The sequence below is a fragment of the Gossypium hirsutum genome, chromosome A05 (assembly GCF_007990345.1).
Source record: "Gossypium hirsutum isolate 1008001.06 chromosome A05, Gossypium_hirsutum_v2.1, whole genome shotgun sequence".
Lineage (NCBI taxonomy): Eukaryota > Viridiplantae > Streptophyta > Magnoliopsida > Malvales > Malvaceae > Gossypium > Gossypium hirsutum.
The window spans coordinates 32,552,622-32,571,158 of record NC_053428.1 but is presented as its reverse complement, the minus strand read 5'-3'; the positions used below and the strand labels follow the sequence as shown (position 1 = coordinate 32,571,158).

General features: G+C 31.9%; 2 protein-coding genes across 6 annotated transcripts; one reads left to right on the top strand and one right to left on the bottom strand.

Moving 5' to 3' along the window:
- Window positions 1–6,980: 6,980 nt before the first annotated feature.
- Window positions 6,981–10,989, top strand: LOC107960612 (peroxisomal nicotinamide adenine dinucleotide carrier). 4 transcript variants are annotated; one of them, XM_041112233.1, is made up of 12 exons: window positions 6,981–7,248; window positions 7,325–7,414; window positions 7,492–7,566; window positions 7,644–7,774; window positions 8,076–8,130; window positions 8,473–8,625; window positions 8,883–8,951; window positions 9,032–9,139; window positions 9,526–9,594; window positions 9,701–9,755; window positions 10,356–10,567; window positions 10,707–10,989. In XM_041112233.1, the coding sequence occupies exons 1-11, from the start codon at window positions 7,162–7,164 to the stop codon at window positions 10,541–10,543; spliced, it is 1,080 nt and encodes a 359-aa protein (XP_040968167.1). In that variant the 5' UTR covers window positions 6,981–7,161; the 3' UTR covers window positions 10,544–10,567; window positions 10,707–10,989. The 4 variants fall into 4 exon arrangements, with proteins under 4 accessions (XP_040968167.1, XP_040968168.1, XP_040968166.1 ...); XM_041112234.1 differs by having other exon boundaries at window positions 10,356–10,571; XM_041112232.1 differs by having other exon boundaries at window positions 10,356–10,571; window positions 10,690–10,989.
- A 639-nt stretch (window positions 10,990–11,628) lies between these two features.
- LOC107957462 (SH3 domain-containing protein 1) lies at window positions 11,629–18,133 on the bottom strand. Of its 2 annotated transcripts, XR_001700453.2 has the most exons (11): window positions 17,786–18,113; window positions 17,383–17,496; window positions 17,204–17,273; window positions 16,977–17,125; window positions 15,688–15,789; window positions 15,032–15,232; window positions 14,236–14,298; window positions 13,933–14,079; window positions 12,827–12,901; window positions 12,490–12,715; window positions 11,629–12,076 (listed from the first exon to the last, which is right to left on the bottom strand). XR_001700453.2 is itself a non-coding variant. In XM_016892983.2 (10 exons), exons 1-10 carry the CDS (start codon window positions 17,843–17,845, stop codon window positions 12,584–12,586), a joined length of 1,113 nt encoding a protein of 370 aa, XP_016748472.1. In that variant the 5' UTR covers window positions 17,846–18,133; the 3' UTR covers window positions 12,315–12,583. The 2 variants fall into 2 exon arrangements, 1 of the variants encoding a protein (XP_016748472.1); XM_016892983.2 differs by lacking the exon at window positions 11,629–12,076 and having other exon boundaries at window positions 12,315–12,715; window positions 17,786–18,133.
- Between the last annotated feature and the right edge of the window lie 404 nt (window positions 18,134–18,537).

Genomic DNA, 18,537 nt, shown 5'->3' with positions numbered 1-18,537 from the left:
TTATATAATAACTTAGCCATTTTCGCATGGCATTATACATAACCAACCTTCATCATTTTTTTTTCAAAATATAATCCAGCCTATACATGCCATAATTTAAGTTTAGCTAATAAGATATCAAAACAGTAGATAGTGTGATGAACTTGGCTGACAATCCCCAAGCTTGTAGCTTGACTTCAAAATCTTGTTTCCGTAAATAATAGATTATTACATACCTGACCGTTAAGCTCGCATTTCATATTTATTCACAACTTATTCATGCCCGATGAACCATTTGGAATTGGGTAGGACACTCAGATTATCACACATATATCGTACAATGCCAATGTCCCAGACGTGGTCTTACATGTAACCATATATCGATGCCACTGTCCCAGACAGGGTCTTACTCGTAAACACATATCGAAATCACATATCGATGCCATGGTCTTGCTCGAACACAGATTTCGGAATCCTATGTCATGACATATGTATCCTAACTATTTCTAAGGTTCATACGGGGCTTTCGGACGTCATAACTCTGCTGAGACGAATTCGGAAATGTAGTAATCCATCCTTTTCACATTCAGCTTTAGTAATTATAAATTCATAAATTTCATAACAGCAAGTATCTCTAGCATTTAACTGTAATTAAACTCGTTTATTTGTTTATAAACTTACTTCAGACTTCGTAAAACAGAATCGAGCAGCTAGTCGACAACTTTCGTTTTTTCCCGATCCAAATCCGATTTCTTTAGTTCTTGATCTAAACATATTCAAATTAAGCTCATTCAAATATATTTTCATTCAATTTAGTCCAAAAACACATAAATGGGCAAATTACCAATTTACCCCTAACATTTACAATTTTTACAATTTAGTCCCTATTGCACAAAACACAAAATACACAAAATTTCACAACACCCAAGTTAGGCCAATTAGTACCCATGCTCATACAAGTCCACATATTTTATCAATTTCACATTTTAGTCCCTCAAATTATTATTTTTGCAATTATGTCCCAATTACTCAAAATCATCAAAAACTTCAATACAAAATGTGTTAATCTAAAACATATCTTTCATTTTTCATCATCAAACAAAAAAAATCACAAACTATCAACAATGACACAACTCAAAATATTCATCAAAATAAAAAATTCAAGCATGGGTTTTGTAGTACTCGAAGCAACGATCTCAAAAACGTAGAAATTATAAAAAACTGACAAAGAACGAACCTTGAATTTAGCTTGCAAGATGGCCGAACCCTAGTTTCGGTGGATGATAATATATGAACATAACTTAATTTATTTTTATGTTATATAATATATAATAACTTAACATTATTTTATTATTATTTTTAACCTTAGTGTAAAACATTATTTTTTTCACTTATAATTGTCCATTACCGTCCACCCATTTTAATAATGGCTTATTTACAACTTAAAGTCTCCCATTCAATAAGCCAACATCAATTTGACCCTTATACTTAAAACCATCAAATTTTGAATCTACGCGATTAAGTCACTTTTATTTAATCGGACACCTAAACGACAAAATTAAATCACAAAAAATTCACAGATATAAATTTACACAAAATAAACACAGAAAATAATTTTTAAATATTTTTTTGACTCGATTCGTGGTCCCGAAACCACCGTTCCGATTAGGGTCTAAATCGGGCTGTTAGAATTAGCCAGTTCTCATGTTTATAACCCTATTAACCAAACATGGACTCAAAACGGATACATAGATCTGTCACCCTAGGTTGCCCGTCAACGATGGTTTTCACAATCTATTTATCCTGCCACCCCTGGTTGCCCAACAACGATGACACTAAAAGTACAATCTACCACCCTGGTTTGCTCAGAAACGATAGGTTTCAATCAATAATCTAACCCTATGGCATGCCAACTATATCCGACTCGGTCCGGACAACTAATAGGGTAACCAATTTCCAATTCATTATATATATTTCAAATTTACATTCCAATATACTCCATTCATCATCATTTCATAAATTCATAACATTTTATAACATGTTTGAATCCAATTTCATACAAATCATCACATATCAAGTAAGTCATGTAACTTTTTATTCTATTCAATTTAGTCCCTGTCTCTGTATTCAATCACTATCATGGCAATTCAGCTCAAATAACCAATAAAAACTCACCTCAATGTCATATTATGAAAAATGGCATGAACATAAAGAAAATAAATGATCCCGAATCATAGAATTTGGAATCTAATTTTTGAGCTATTTGTCAACGACATTCGATTTACCTTTCCTTTTCAGCATTTCTGTGTCAGTGTTAACTAAATAAAATCATAAAACATTTAATATGATCAAATCCCATTCAAATTAGAACCAATTAAAATATCAAACATATTTTATAATTTATTCAATTTAGTCCCTGAACCCGGGACAAACATAACTTTCAATTTAAAGCTTTGAATTGAAACCTGATTTCATAACTACTCATTAGGGACCTCTTATTTCTTACTCCTACATAAATTTTATGTCAATTTTACATTTTATTCAAATTGGTCCCGAATGTACTAAACTAACAATTAAGCTTTACAATGTAGTCATTTTCTTAAACTAAGCTTAATTTCTATCAAGTTCACACATATTTCTTCAAGAAATCAACAACAACAACTTTCTAAAACTTTAACAGTTTTACAATTTGATACATGAGTTAATTAAATCAAGCTCCTATGACCTCAAATCTATAAAAAATTACAAGAAAAGGACTTAATTGCACTTACCAATTGATGGCTGAATATCAAAGAAAATTATTAGGTTTTTATTCTTCCTTTAAACGATAATAAGATGACAAAAATAAGAAGATGACATTTTTTTACTACCATAGACTATATATAATCTAGTTAAGCTTAACTAAATTGGTTTAATTAACATAATCTTAATTTAATTAACTTAAATTTAATCAAAAATTAGTGGATATGCTTATTTCCATCCACTATCTCTAAATTCTAAAGGGTTTAATTACTATTTTGGGTCTTTGGTTAATTGCAATTTAAGTCCTCAAGCCATTTTCTAATTAAAAATCTATAGCGATTAGACTTTAAAATTTAGTTCCTAAGCCCTAATTAATCACAATTTTGGCTAAATCAACTATCCAAATTTCAATTCATCTATATAATAACTCCATAAATATCTTTATTTAATATTTACGAACTCGATTTACAGAAACGGTGTCCTAAAACTGTAATTTTTGATATCATTGAAAACCGAGTTGTTACAATTTTAGTGACCTTTCCCAGACCAAAATGTTGTGTTATTAATCCAACAGTTACTTTCAAAAGGTTGAGTTGAAATTATTTCTTAAAATCAAAAAGTGCAACTTGAGAAGTGATGTCGTTTTAAAAAGTCACTTAGGCACCTATTGGTACATTATAAATAGACAATAAATTTGGAAAATTAAAATTTAATTCATTCTATCTAATTTGTGAGTGAAACTTTTTAATACAAAAGTATTCTTTGTTTTTCATGATATATATTTAACTTGAAATATGATATTATTTGTTTATTCAAATCATGATATTAGTAATTAACATTTGGATGTTATTGATGAGATAATATTTTAAGTGTATTCATTGCTTAAATGAAAGTTTGTAGATGGTCATATAATATGAAAAGTTTTGGTTGGTTTTGAAAAAAAATGCTCATAAGCTAAATGAGTTTTATATATGATTGCACATTTTTTAGTCTATGCTATAAAGGTCAGACTAAAAGTGATTTTGACTAAAAATGAAATAAGATATATGCAATTTACATGGTTAATTTCTCTAGTCAAGGTAGAATAGTGGAAAACATCAACTAATATCACAAAATTACTATTTTGATATAAATCTTCTAATGAAAATGTGAACGTGATAATTATATATTTGAAAATAAAGATCATATATATTGTGCATATTGATGGTGCACATGGTTTGTGTGTATATATATGAGCTGAATTTGATCTATAACCTCATGGTTTTATAATTTTGAAATATAGTGAAAATTTGAAATTCATTTTAGAAGTCATGAATCAAAGATCTCATAAGGAAATAACAATATGAAGTTATTTATCTCATTTAAGTGATGGACATTGTATTGAGTATACCATTACCATGCTCATTGATAAAGAGTGTATAAATGTGTGATGTTATAGTCAAATGGTCAGATAGTTGATGGTTCTCTAATATGACTCTGTTCTAAAATAATATATGTAACACCCTTGTGTTAAAAAAATATATTATTTGAGCATGCACACATGATAAATTTTTAAGGTTATATATTGTTTATGAAAAGAAACTATGAAAAATAGTAAATATGTTGTCTTGTTTCACCAAAAGATTTAATGCCTCTTTACAACAATTTACTTGACAGAAAAGACATCATGTATGGTTTCATATATTTGTTAATTGTGAAATTTAATTTCTTGGATTCCAAGAAATACATAAAATGAGCAAATGTAGACCATAATTATAAAAGATAAAAGTGGTCACTTTGAATATTATGAGACAATGAATTGATAATTGTACAAATAATATCTTTGATAGCATTCTTTTACAAAAGAATGGATAATTGAACATGGTAGTGGTATTGGCTGTGTGAACTTTTAAGACTCAAATAAATATAAAGTTTCACCATGTGGTATAGATAATTAACTTAACTACATTGGAAATTTAGAAATTTAGGGATGAGGTACAAACCTATAATATTTAAATCACTCATGATGGAAACTCGACTTAATGTCAAGTCCTGAGTTCAATGAGACAAAGTACATCATTAACATGTGACTACTAACACGATTAAATGTTATATAATATATCATCCCAAGGTGAAAAGTGTTAGGTACCAATAATGAAAAGAGGAAAGATGAGTATTACATTCTTAATAGACCCATAATATAAATATGTTAGAGTGTTATAATTACGGGAACACTCTCGATGAGATCTACCAATATGAGTGGAAATGTGGCCACTTCTAAGAGCTCAAGGGCTTGGTTCTAATAATACTCATGAAAAGGGGTCATAGACACATGACCATAATAGTGTCCTTGGATACTATGCATTGATTGGTGTTGAAATTGTTGTGTAAGATGTATTCAGTTAATAAAAAAAGGATAGTTGATTCGAAGCTTAGTCTACCGTGCAATTTTGATTAACTTTAATATGTTTTCACTAAGTCAAGGTTCAATCATAAGACACTTTCATTTATATAATTGATTTTCAAGATTATCAAAATTTAGAATATTTTAAAAATGGGGGGAGATGGTTGTAACATTTTCAAAATATATATAGTGTTCTAACAATTGCAAATAAAAAGTTATAAGTAATCAAAAGTTATGTCACTAGATAAATTGATTAAGAGTTATCACTATTCATACTAATGAGTTATTTTTATTATTATTGAAAGTTATGTTACTTGATTATTAACAAAAAAGTTATGATTATTCAAGTAATATGTAATGAATAATTGTGTTCATTCTTAATAGATGTGACTATCCAAATAGACATATATTGAATAGTTATGTCTCTATAAAGAAACATGAGAACTCCCATAAATAGGAGTGAGATTTCATTTGTATGACAAATCAAAAATTGAGAAGCAAAAGTTTGTTCTATTTTCCCACCATATTTTATATTAAAAAAATTATTCTATAAAGAATTATCGCAGAAGTTTTTTTTATAGAATTTGATATTCTTACTATGCTCTACTCAATGTTTAGTGAATTATTTCATTAATGCAAAATGTAGACAACCATTAGGCTTCAGTGTATCATCGAGGTTCATTTGCCAATAACTCTCTTGCTCACTAAAATATAAATTGAGACGAATAGAACCTTAAAGATAATAACATAATTACACACCTTGAAGCATTCATTTAATTTTTCATAAGTTCATTTTATTTTCACACACCAAAACATAAACCAAAATAAAATATGCATCAAGAGTCCACACATAATATATGAAACATTAACTCTTTATTAGCATTGCTAAAGTCTCACTAACATAAAGTTTAAATATTTCACCAACAATTTATTAAATGCTAACTTCATTTTTCCCCTTTTTTTAATATATCTATAATATATATAATCATGAGTTTAAAAAAAAATTAAATTGATAAGAATACCATTTATTTTCCATCATATTATTGACATTTAAAAATAATTATATATCAATTTTAAAAAGTAAAAAAAATTATCATAGTAATTATATTAAAATAAAAGTTGTGATAATCATAATAAATTTAAATTTATTATTTGGAAAAAGAAATATATTATAATAAAAACTTGTCGTGAACTTATTTAAATTTTAATTTAAATTCATGATTAAATTAAATTTCGATTTGATATTAGGGATTAATATTAGAGTTATATCTATTTAAATTTTAATTAACTTTATAAATAACATCCAAGAATTAATCACATTCAATCAAGTAACATTTAAAAAAATTTTAAAATAGAAATTGTTAATATTAATAAATTAGTAGAATTATATAAAAGAGAATTGAGCATTAAAGCAATGGTTCATCGGATAAACAATATCAAATCATATTCGAACAACAATGACACGACATCGAAGAGTGATCTAATATTATTTTAATTGTTGATGAGGTAATATGATATTAAAATATGTTTTTTTTAATTCTTTTAAGTTATTTATATTATGTGAAACAAACACTCTTAAAACTGTTTATTTTTTAATTGTGAATATTTTTCGTATTTATCATGAATTATTATTAAAATTGTTGCATGTTTCTTTACCCAATATTTTTATTTTTTTCAAATTAATTTTATAGTTCACTTTTTATTATAATTATAAATTTATATATTATTTAAAAACTAAAAAATATATCAATAATATTTATTATTTAAAAATTAATTAAAAATTAAATGCTTGAAATCTGCATGTTAAAAATGAGGGAAAGGGATAACAACAATATGTTTGAACCAATTAACTAAATAATTAATTAGAAAGCAGGACGTAGCATTGCTGTAAATACCAATAGCCCAAGTGGGCTAATGAAAATGAAGTCAGAAGCAAGTAAACTATAAGGAAAAAGAGAAAGTAAGGCTGGCAAGGAAAGAGTGAAGGAAGTAGAGGATAAGTTGGTGAGTAACTGAAGACGACTGAGAAGGCAGTGAAAGCAGGAGAATAACCAATTATGTCCAACTCCAATGCTATAGCTAACGGAGTGGCAGGAGCTGGCGCTGGAATCATTGCTCAGATCCTCACTTATCCACTTCAGACGGTGGGTACTCTCTCTCTTTCTTTCTCTCTCTCTTTTTATATTTCAATTTTTCATGTAAATGGCTTCCATAACGAAGGTGAATACGCGTCAACAAACGGAAAGAATCGCCAAGTCCAAACGCAAACCCCCCACTGCGGCTGCTGGTACGCTTCTTCAGATCCTTCATGTACGTCCCTTGTTTTTCCTCTTTCAAATTGCTTCTGTTTCCTTGCCTCCACTTGAGATTCTCATTTCTTCATGTAGGTGCTACAAACCGAAGGCTGGGGAGGACTTTACTCTGGTCTTAAGCCTTCTTTATTTGGAACTGCTGCTTCGCAGGTAGTGTTTGGCTTTGACTTTGGCTTGCCCCCTCCACTGCTTTTCACCTCTTCATGCTCTACTTGTGATGTTGGCAGGGCATTTACTACTACTTTTATCAGCTATTCAAAAATAAGGCTGAGGCTATTGCTGTTGTCCGTAAGCACAAGGGACGTGGGGATGGCACCCTTGGCATCTTTTCTTGGCTTATTGTAGCAGCTCTTGCAGGGTAATTCTCATCCCTTTTATTATATGTCATTCCATTCCAATCCTATCTAATATACAATACTAATTTCCCGTCCTTTTGTCCGTCCAGTTGAGTGCTAAGACATGGTATAAGGATTAATAATAGTTTTATTCAATTTTAATATACATCCCCAGCTTGCTTTAAAATTAGTCGGACCAGGGCTAGGGAAAGTTAGGAAAAGTAATGTGGTCTTCTCATGTCATAATTATGAATAAAGAAGATGCTTTCCATCCACTTCGAACAATAATAATTGACTAAATGATCTCTCTCAATGACCCTGCAGGTCCTTGAATGTATTGCTGACAAACCCAATATGGGTTCTTGTGACCCGTATGCAGGTCTAGTGTTTCTTCCCTTTACTATACCTCTACCATTATTAATGTTGTTGTTGTTGCTACCTTTCTTTGTGCCTTTTTTTCCGTTGTAAAACTAGTGATGTGTGGAATTTCAGTTTTTGTGAATATTCCAATATTGATGTTTATGAATGATGCTCTCTCTCATCAGTACTAACTATATTTGAGTTTAATTTTCCACCTAACTTCCTACAAATACAAAGTGGCTTTGAAAGAACAAAAATTCAAAATCATGGAATGGAATGCTCACTAAACAACTGTTTGGTCTACATAGTGCTTGTGATCCCCTGAAGATAATAAACAGGGCGTTCTCTGTCTTTACTTCAGACTCATACTCAAGCAGAAAGAAAAATTATGGAGTCCAAAAAGGAAGCTCTATTAAAGGAGGCTTCTGAAAACGGCTTAATAGGTTCAACACTGCCAGAAAAATTGGATGAGCTTGAGTCAACAAAGCCTCATCCTTATGGAACCATTCATGCGGTTCGTATCTCTCTTGCTTTTTCTTTTTAATGCCTTGTGGGTTCAGAGTTTGAGGAACGGTTGCCATTGACATAATTAGTTTCACCATTTTCTCTGGTTGCTTTTCTTTTTATTGGTTTAAATAGATTTTTAGTTAGCCTTAGTTTTAGTGGAAAACTTCTTAAAAACTGCTAGTCATACATTTTCTGATCTTCAAAACTATGCATAATTATCAGATTATAATGTAAATGACAACCGTTATATTCATTCATTGCTAGGCCCGTGAAGTTTATACCGAAGCAGGAATTAGAGGATTCTGGAAAGGCATCATACCTACACTCATTATGGTTAGTCTCTATTTAATCTATGTAAACCTGGGATAAACTATCTAGTTGAATCTGACTAATGAAGATTTTGTTTATGCCAGGTCTGTAATCCCTCAATCCAGTTCATGATATATGAGACCTCATTAAAGCGTCTGAAGGAAAAACGTTCTGCTAATAAGCATGGATTAAAAAATGTATCAGCTTTGGAGGTACAACATAATCTTTGAGATGCATTACCGAATGGTCATCTTGGAGTTGCATTTTTATTTCAATTTCCTTTCTCCTTTTTCAGCATTGATGTCAAAATACTTAAAAACCTTGTTTGTTATGCATGGTTCATCTGATTGGTAGATTTCTTTCTTGCCTATCAAATTTTCTACTTTTGGAACAAAAGATAGATTCAGAAAAGGTTAATCACATATTTGGTACACTAACTACTGTCAAATGTTCAATTTGATACCTATTGTTGAAAAATTAAATACCATCAATGACATTTCAACCTCCCCACTATGGGGCTGGTCAATTCCATAAAACATCTGAACGGTAGTCTTGTCTAAATTTCTACATTTTTCTGCCTTGCTGTTTCTATGAGCAGGTGTTTTTATTAGGAGCCTTGGCAAAACTTGGGGCAACTGTAACAACATACCCACTGCTGGTCGTCAAGGTAAACATTGGCAGAAATGCAAGTGTCTTGTTATGTCCTTTGTCTTGCACCAACACTTTTGAAGCATATTCTTACTTTATTTGTTCTCTTTTAAACGCTTGAACAGTCTCGGCTTCAAGCAAAACAGGAGATTGGTGGGAATATATCACTAAGATATTCAGGTTTGTATACCAAAGGAATTCGGCCCTATCATGATATTTAAAACTTTTTGGAGTTTGGACAAATTCTTATCATCTTCCTGATACCAGAGTTTTTCTGTAGTAAGATATTGTACTGGCTGAGGTGAACTTATAATGGTTATAGTTTACATTTTACTATTTTTCATCTTCTGAGTGTCAGATTTTGTGCCATTTCTCCAAACCTTTATTGTTTCTGATGGGTAGCCAGTAACTACCTGATGCCCATAAGGTGCTTTCAGGAAGCTGCATTTATAAGTTACAGGAATTTTGTATTCAATTATGCCTTCATTATGAATGTTCTACATCTCTTACATTCTTTAGTTTAGTTCAATTCTATACTCATGTTCTACCTTATACAAAGCTGCATTATGATTTGATTCTAGTTTAGTTACCAATATACCTTTCCCTTGTCTTGTTCAATCTTTTTCATCTGCGTGCTCAAGTAAGGTAAAATATCAATTGACATCTACATCCGTTCTAACCTTGTCTAATGAAGACTTTGCCTTAAGCTTATCTACAAAGCTCATCCATGTTTCATTTGATGTTGGGCAAGAATGCTAACTGGAAAATTTCGCTGCACAGGTACAGTAGATGCAATTGTTAAAATGATGAAGTATGAGGGATTGCCTGGCTTTTACAAGGGGATGAGCACAAAGATAGTACAGAGTGTTTTTGCTGCTTCTGTACTTTTCATGTTCAAGGAGGAGATTGTGAAAGCTTACATATTCCTTGTTCATAGGATCCGGAAAGCAAAAGTCCCATTGAACTGAATGTGAAAAATTTATTCTGTAAAGGCAGGTATTATCTCTCACTCATTTCCTCTTTTCCTTTCTGGGGCTGGCATTGCATGTGCCCAGTTCTTAAAACATTGTGTCTTAACCAGATCCATTAGTAACGAATTTTGAATTATTTTCAGATAATGTTATGTTACAGGTAATGAAGTTCAAAGCTCTAGAGATGGTGAAAATTTCAAGCAATTTAAGCTTAACATTAAGAGACATGAAATGATCAATTTAAGCATGATAACAAAATTGATTATAAGCGTGTCTGTGTAGAGTAGCAGGACATAGGCTTTGAGGCTGTGAAAGTTTAGATGAATATATAGGAGTGAGATATTTGGCAGCAATTAGAAAACATTACAAAGCTCATCTCTTCCCGAATTACCTTGTGCCTTTTATGTACAGCTGGTTTAATGGCTTTGCTTATTGCAACTGCATTTTGGTGCCTACTTCCTATTTTAACCGTTGCTCTTTGTTAATATGATTCATACACAATTGATAAGGGCAGGGTTGTGCAGGCAGAGCCTGTTGATTAGAAAATTATGCGCACAAGCATTTGAGTTTTTTAGAAAGTGAAGCAAAAATGTCGCATTCATTTGTTGAGTTGTAAAAAAACTACCTTTCCATCTTAAGTTTACAACGCCCAACACATTCCCATCAGAATGAAGAGATATCTGTGCTTTGAAATTATAATTTATACATATAATTATTATTCAACTAAAAACATAACCATTAAATCAAACAACAATACACATACTTGGACAACCACCACATTAACATATTCTTCTTGTATCCTTCCATAATGACTTGAGTGTAAAACTTTCATTTGTGGCCTTCAACCTTTATGTTTTCAGCATCTAATTTTTCTCAAATCCTTCTTATAAAACAATTATACAACCATCTAAAGATATATACATGCATAAAACCTTACATTTCTGTCCCACTAAATTTTTCGCATTTTGACTTCTTATTCTTTTAAAATTATTATAAATATATTCGATAAAAAGAAAACCTTTAAATGAAGTGATTAGGACATTGGAAAATACTAAATAATCAAAAGATGCAACTCTTCAGAATTCTTATTGAAGACATAAAATTTCATTTATGGAACATATTCTTTAACTCATAAAAGAATGTTTTCAAAATGTTCCAACAAAAACTGTAGGTTTCTGCTTCTCAAAATCCTCTACTATACTGCATCTGTGCCTGCCAATCTGCCATTAGCAATTTTATTGAAATGAAAATACAGAGAAATCTGGTAACTCTTGAAATAACTTCGGCATTTTTAGTGCACCCAATTTAGTTTATCAGCAGTAGAGATTTATTCAGTAAATGGTTGCAGAACCAATTTAAAACACAGCATACGGCAGAGCTTCAGTGAACACATTTCTGGCAAACTATGTTCTATGGGTCTTTTCAATCTTCATAAACTTTTTGACTTGGTGCGAAATGGGAATGAGCCAGGATTTGAGGGCAAAATGTCATCATGGAACCTCTGTGTTCAGATTTCGTATTTGTTTTGAGCTGGGGTTAGTGAATAATGAGTTAAGAGTTAGAGAGTCAATGCCATTTTCATCAAGCCATGGCCTACTTATGAATGCTCTTAAATTAACTAACTAGGACAGCTGACAGAAAAATAATTCGGAGAAAGATCCTCCAATCTGCTCCACCAAAGTATTACTATCTATTTAATTTAAACAAACAGGAGTAATTATACTGCCTATTTAAACAGGAAATCAAACTGAATATTAAGAAATGAAGAGACAAGACAAACTGTGAGACTTATTTATTTTAGAACAAGAAAAAGAAATAGTTCTGGAATCTTCTTCGCAAAACTGAATCATACTAGCTTTCATGATTCACCATACAAATACAAATACAAATACAAACACAATTGTACATGTATAGTATTAATAAATGTACTCTGTAATACTTACATTATTACGAAGCCAAAGGAGGGGCGTGTTCAACTTTTTTTGTTTACCACTATGCTGTTCAACTCCCTCAGAGCGGTTACCTTATGATGGTAGATCAGGCTGAGGCTGCGGAGTTCGGCTCAATTAACTTGCTTGCTGGTGCTTTCTCTTGTCTTTCTACATAAGCAGAGGGAAACCATCCAGCCTTGCCCTTGCATTCTCCCTCCGACCATCCACTAGGACCCACCTTAATTTTCGTATTACATTACAACCAAACATATGATTATCATCACCTAAAATATTAAAGTTAAAACATTTAACCAGGCTAGCCAGCACTGCAGTTAGAAATAGCCCGTACCTGGCGAACCACAACATAATCACCAACTGCTAAGCTTAATTCCCCATCTGTTTCAGCATCAAATGGGTGTACAACCTGTTAAAACAAACACCTCAATCAAGTCCGCAACTGTAAACTAAAAGCACTTGAAACCAAGCCAGTTTCACAAACAACCAAAAATGTGTGTGTGTGTGTATATATATATATATATATAGACACCAACTACATAAGCTTGACGCACAACAATATAAAAACTGATTAAAAATTGGCATCCCACTAATCGATTTAATATCAGGGGATTTCTTCAATAAAGTTTTACTTTTAAAATGAAAAATAATGGTATATGATGCCACAAATGATTACGTCCATTTGCTAAATTACGTCACAAGTCTCAAGGTCGATCATACCCTAGCCAACTCAAATGCAGTACAAACATCAAGAAAGGGTTTCAATCAGCCTCCAATGAGTTTTCCGGCAATAAATAAAAAATGTTCTTTTTTCTAACAGACACAGAACACAAGAGAAAGAAAATAAGAGACTCAAAGAAGGCTGTAGAAAGGAACACAGATAGGTGAAAATGTGAAAAATAATCACTCTAAGTGGCTAACTGAAGCTCCAATCTAGGAAGAGGACCTTTTTGGTTTTTGGCAAAACAAGAAGAGGAGGTTCAAGTATCCTAAAATTTACAAGTTTTCATGGTTGTCAATCAGCTATTCTAACTGGCTGTTTACCCTAGTGGAAAAATTCTTGTAATTCTAAATTTGAGAAAGCATAAGAGGACTGAATCAAATTTTGCAGAAACCATAGCTAAACTGAATCAAATTTTGCAGAAACCATAGCTAACTTCAGTGTTAAATTCATCTTTTTCCTTCATTACACAAGACCAACACTCCAGGCCATTTTCAGTAAATTTTAGCTACTGTCAAAGTACACTTGTTTCAAAAATCTCTAAAACCTTCTACCTAACATAAGATAGGCCTGCTTGATATGATCACTAACAGATACATAGAATATAAGAGGAGTAAACTGACATGTCTACATTTACTTTATTCAGAGAATACGTTCCCGACTTCAATTTATCTACAGAGGGGCTAAAAAAAGGCAACAGAAGAGTTCAAAAGCTAAACCTTTGCTATGAAAAATACATCGCTTTGATTGCTTCCCTGAGCTTCAGATTTATTCGAACTAAATTTATCATGTGCAGAGGCGACATTCACCTCTCTCTGCAACGTCACTGAGTTCAATGACTCGTTCATCTGCCCCTCTAGAATCATCTATCCAGCAGCAAACTTTGATCATAACCTTTTGGATATGCAAAAAATAATTGAAAAGTAACAGCAATTTGGCCCCCATAAAATTCATGTACTTGATGCCGATGCCTATAGATGTCATGAGAACAATAACACAGCCAAGGGGGATTAAGTACAAACCTCAGCATGTAGCTTCTCTAAACTAGCAAGAACACGTTGATGGTAAGATTTTTCGGCGTCAACCTGCAAAATGATTCTGGTGAGGGCCAAGGACCTGAGCATTACATCTAGGGGTGATGAGCATTAAATATGAACTCACTGAAGAGTCAAGACTAAGTTGACTGCATCAGTTATCTCACAGATAAGTCTGAAACATCAGACAGACAATACCCTTGTGATACAGCCTTGGAAGGAAAAATCTTTGCTACTTTCATATATATGTGTGTTCAAGCACACATGGAGAGAGAGAGGGAGGGAGAGATTCTCATTCTATGAAGGACACACCATGCAGGGAAGTGTCCCCGTATCAAATATAGACATGAATTTGACACGACATACAAGTCGGTCAAATGAGAGCATGTCAATTTTTTTTTTTAAAAACAGACACAACATATTTGGACACTCGGAAACTACTAGAGTTTTTTTAAAAAGATATTGATACACCTTGATCCACTAAAGTTTCATCTTCCTCTGACAAGGAATTTTTTGTTCTGGACTACAAGTCAAACAAAGCAGCTAAATAATTTGCTAAACTAAATTTATGACTACCAATGTACATTCAAATGGAACCCTCAAAAAAGGGATCATTCTTTTTGCATAAATAACAGTTGCAAAACTTCTTTCAGTTGAAGGTCAATCTTATGTAGCTGTAAAGATAGTGCTGCTGAGAACTAGAAAAACAGTTTTGTTTTCTGAACCAAAGAAACAGGTTCATTACAGGCATTGCAAAAAATGGTTAAATTAAAATTAGCAATACCATTGCAAGAAGCAGCTGGAAAGTAATCTTTTGCTGCTGATCCTCAGCTGACAACATGGCAGCAGTTGCTTCTCTTCCTAGAACCATCATTGAGGATTTAAGGTCAGCCAATCTTGCTTCTGCTTGTTTAAGCTTCATGTAGCTTTCTGCAGATATATCAGCTTCCCTGGTTTTTGATCTACGCCTCAAAACATCTGCTGCCTGTTTGTGGGGGGTGGGGGGGGAAGGAAAAAAGGCTGAGAATAAATAAACATATAAAAAAGAATTAAGAAGAAAGCTATAAAAAGATATGATAAAATTGTTTAAAGGTTAGACACTTGAGCCGAAAAACATTTAACTCATTCCATATTTTTTTGGAATAAGAAGGAAGAACAAGCATAATTTCGCTTGTTAATGTGTTAGGAAAAAAAATTTACCCTGCCTATCCTGTCAGTGAACACATAGATTAATTTTTGTGTTAACTAGATAAACCTTTGATGAATTGGCTGAGCCATGCAATGACAATAATTTCAAGAGATTACAGTAGACTGCAGTCAGCACAGTACATCCAAATTTCTGATACCTTTTCTGTTCAATGGTCTAACCAACCAAAGTTCGCACAGCTAGATTCTGACAGTTGAAATTGGTCAACTCCAAAATTTAAAACAATGAAATACCTGAGCTTCAACCTCTTGGCAGAATCTATCATATCGGTGGGTCAAGTGCCGAGCATCTTCTAGAGGAGCTCCTGTAATTAATGCCCGTAGTGGCTCAGAAACCTACATATATGAAACCTGTAACACAATTAGAAGCATGAAAAAGAAAAAGAAAATGTAAAAAAGGAGGGAATATCAAAGCTAGGATACATAAATGTTATCTTAAATTTTCAACACTGTTTCCTAGCAATACTTGGTATCAAGTGCACCCTTGGCATGTTTAAAACAAAGAGAACAGAACAGAAGGGCAAATAATCTATTCGAATATGGTCAAATCAAAATATCCAATTTTTTGGAAACCAGTCCAAGTTTGCTAGCAACAAATGTCACAAGATAACTAATTATAACTAATTTTGGAAAAGCTATGGATAATTAAGTCCTCATTCGACCACACATTTTGATACAAAAGGCTGCATACAATTGGTAAGGCAGTTATGTACATTATGTATAAATATATATACATACTAGAAATCATGCTCAGGAAACAATAAATCAGTAAATTTTGTCACTTCTAGTCTATAAATGCCTAGAATCAGCAATACGCATCAAACACTCCATCTTGTAATCTGCACCATATCCTTTTGAAGGCCACTGCTTTCAAGGTAGCTTGTATAATAGAATTGAAAACTCAAATTCATTGAACTCACATTTTTGTTTTCTTCTGCTCTCAATCCGCAAGTATTGTTTCTTATTAATGCCAGAGGATTCACATCAGTGATTGCTATGTATAAAGTCTAATTTATTCTTGAAGCTACTGAACTATAATAATTACTAATATAAAATTCCTCACAAATGAACTCTGAAAAGTTTTATTCTTATTTTTAGCACAAAACAGCTTCACAAAAAACTAGTTCATGAGAGCAAACCATACACAAATTAATGAAAGAATATTTAGTTCTTTAATTGAAGACAATGCCAAAGGGGATCATCAACTGCATAAACTATTGAAGAGTAAAGACAATGCCTAACAAGAAACAATCAGAAGGCATACTTGCATGCTTGCGTTCTAGTCTCTAAATATCTCATTTCTTTTTCACAAACCATATTGCTGTCTGTCCGAAACTATATAACCCAAAAAATAAATGTTCCGAGTTAGTTTTCTACGAGTTAGTTTTCTACATCTCTTATAATTGTTTCATCATAATAATATTTTAAGTAGATTTCAATTATCTTTAACAATACCTATAATTTCCTCTCCACAAGAAGCTCCTAAGAACAATTAGTATATGGTAATAAAGTTAAGAAATCACCTGCTCACCAAGGATCCCAAGCAAGGTCTCTCTTTCATCTTCTATTGATTTATGTGAATTGCCAAAGTGAAGAGCGGCTTTTGCAAGAGAAGAACCAGTATTTTGATTTTCAACTCCATACTTGCAACAATCATCAGCCAACTTCCTAGCTAAAACAGTTGAGGTGAAAACCGTGAATCAGCTTTGTACAGGGATCAACACCCAGTAAATGAACCAACCATGCTTACATATTTCTATCAGCTTTGAGCTTGTTGCAATAAAACCTTCTATGCCACGGACGATGTTCCGCTGCAAATGCTGCAAGCATAGTTTAGAAGTGTAAGTTGATATGCATTTACTTACAAGTTAAAAGTTAAACCACTTTATTAGAAACTAGGACAAGTTAAGAAAGGATTGAAAAATGTACCTTAGCTGCCTTTGTAGAACTGTACAGGTCTTGAAGCTTTTGATGACATTGAAGATCAGCTTCATCAACAGTAATGTCTTCATTGCTAAAATGCCCAAGATGCCTAAGTACTGCCTACAATATAGAAAAGATTTGAACCATATATTTGAAAATTACCTTAGAAACTACTGAGAGTAATGAAAAAACAGAGTAACAAAAGAACGGTATATAGCTTAACAATTCTACCCAAAGTATTCTATGAAATTGAAGAAACAGGAAAACTTAAACATTAGAAATCAACTATTTATAAGATAGCAGGAAAATTGGTGAAGCATAGTGATCTATATGAGTGCTTTTTATCAGTCAAAAGCCTGAAGTTGAAACTTAGAAGCTTAATTAAAAAGGAAAAGAAAGAAAACCCTACTTGCTGTTGCTTGGCAACTTGCTCTCTGAGCTTGGTAGCCTGCTTCTTGATAGCTTCCATATCTAACAGAGGAAGATGAACAATAGATATGATGATTACTGTAAATCAATGTCCAAAACCAACAACAACAGAGCGAATCATCAAAAAGATGGGGAGAAATCAAAGGATAAAAGAAACCCAAAGACTGAGAATCAGAAAAAAGGCTTGGGAAGCTAGAGAAGAGGAAAGTGTCTTTCAACTGTACTTCCACCAGAAAGGCCGTAAGCTTTTTCAGTTTTTTTTTTTTAATTTGAGATTATTTTATTTTCTTTCAAGGAATTTACAAGCAGCGACAACCACAATATGAATAACAGCAAATATATTATGTAAAATTGATATATTACACCCTCTTGCACTATTGGTTAAACTTTTTTAGTAATACACGTGTTATTGAATTTTAAAAAGAAAACATGTTTATTTGTTTAATTATTTTTCAATCTTATTAATTTCACATCTTAGTCAAAAGTATTATTATAATAAAAATACGAAATAAATCTTAAAATTATACATAAATTTTAATTTAATGTATAATTATATATAAACTTTAATCTGGTGTAATTATATACGTGAAACTTTAACATTAATTTAATCATACATATTTAAAAAAATAAATATATTAATTTATTTTTATATTAAATTAACATAATTATTTATATGCAAGAGTGAAGCCAAAAAACTTTTTAGGAAGTTGAAATTAAATTTTAATTTTTAAT